The sequence below is a fragment of the Limulus polyphemus genome, unplaced genomic scaffold, assembly GCF_000517525.1.
Source record: "Limulus polyphemus unplaced genomic scaffold, Limulus_polyphemus-2.1.2 Scaffold397, whole genome shotgun sequence".
NCBI lineage: Eukaryota > Metazoa > Arthropoda > Merostomata > Xiphosura > Limulidae > Limulus > Limulus polyphemus.
In genome coordinates, this window is record NW_013666007.1 from 1 (window position 1) to 1652 (window position 1652).

General features: G+C 33.5%; 1 protein-coding gene across 1 annotated transcript in view; it reads left to right on the top strand.

Moving 5' to 3' along the window:
* Positions 1-710: 710 nt before the first annotated feature.
* LOC106457960 (diamine acetyltransferase 1-like) overlaps positions 711-1652 on the top strand; it is an 11375-nt gene continuing 10433 nt past the window's right edge. The window contains exon 1 of the mRNA XM_013917405.2: positions 711-889. Coding sequence (XP_013772859.1) covers positions 818-889 — 72 coding nt within the window. The 5' untranslated portion in view covers positions 711-817. The remainder of the gene's footprint in view (positions 890-1652) is intronic.

Here is a 1652-nt window from a genome sequence, read left to right on the forward strand (position 1 = left end):
CATTTGTAGCAGCAAAAACATATAATGTAACGATGAGTACCAGAATGCTACCTGTACAAGATCTAGTTAATTAAGTATATGTACAGTTCTGTAAACTAATAAAATTTGTTATTTGTAAACTTAAGTAGTATTTTATCAATCTGTTTTATAATCCATGTACACCACAAGTGACTGGCTTCTCATATAAAACATAAGTTTCAAAACTAGGGATATAACAGAAATTTATTCTGCATGCTTGAAAGATTACTCTAGCTATGTGTCTTTGAACAATACTGGATGACATAAATATCAAAATGGTTTACAAATTAGGTAAGTACACCTACTAGGCTTTATTTCATTAGTTCCAGGTTTACAGTTGTGATATCGTGAGATGTTATACTGTGACTTTATTTTAGGCCTGTGTAAGGCGGTAATTAATTCTTTATGGTATTGTCATTAAGCGGGTAATGAGCCACAAAACAAATAATCAAAACATTTCAGAGGTGGGGCGCCAAAAGTGTCTTTGCCTGCGGGTGCTGAGAACCCTTGTTATGCCACTGGGACAGAGTGCAGATAGCTTGTTCGTGGCTGTATACTAAAACAAACTTGCTTTTTCCATTACATTTTTCATTTTAAATAAAGTTACAATGATTAAATACTAGATGCCGCTATGATCAATATGATTGCTCGTAAAAATTGAATCAAGGACAAACAGCGGTCAAAACACGTACTTTTCACTTCTATATACGGTTTATATATCGATAACGCTGTAATTGTGTGCACCTGCTAGCATAACCTAAAGGGCTTTACTGAAACTAAAGTCATAGAAGAAACAAAAATGAGTTCAACTTCATTTTCAATTAGACCTGCAACAGAAGATGACTGTAAAGATATTATTCGACTAATTAAGGTAAATAAATGTTACTTTTTAAATTTTATTTTGCTTGTTTTTATTTAAAGTAAAAAATTCTGCTTCATAAACAGTGTAACATTACTAATAATTAGCTCATAAGTATACCCATAACAAAAATCACAAGTTTAATATACATTTGAGGAACTTAAGACTGTGGCTTAAGAAGTAAATAGGTCTCAATCACTACTGTTTTTGTCTCCTCCCAACCTGCCAGAAGAGTCCTAGAATTGTACTAAAGACCTCGTAGGTTCTGGATGTGACAGATGTAATGTGCTTGGTATATTATCATACCACCTTCTTTGCTTTACTTCAGAAATTCGTATTAATAATTACTAACCTATTCCTCTCTCGTTGATGCTGTGGTCGCTTGACCTACTCTAGAATCTTAAATACTAGCTTGCTGGTTTGTCAGTTCTCTTGAATAATAAGCGAGTTAATTCAATAACTTAAAAAATAATATGTGGTTTTAAAGTAAATAAATAATATAGTAATATAAATCCTTACCCCAAATTTAATTTTTGTGACATAAATAATGCTCCCCCCCCCCAGTGACACAGCGGTATGTCTACGGACTTACACCGCTAGAAACCGGGTTTCGATACCTGTGGTGGAAAGAGCACAGATAGCCCTTCTTCAGCGATACAAGTCCTTTCTTGATTAACCCAGTTTATTCTTTCTCGATATAAATTTTAATACACAGTAATTTCACATTGGGTACGTACCTCGTCACTCTAAACTTAACTTTTATAACACACACTAT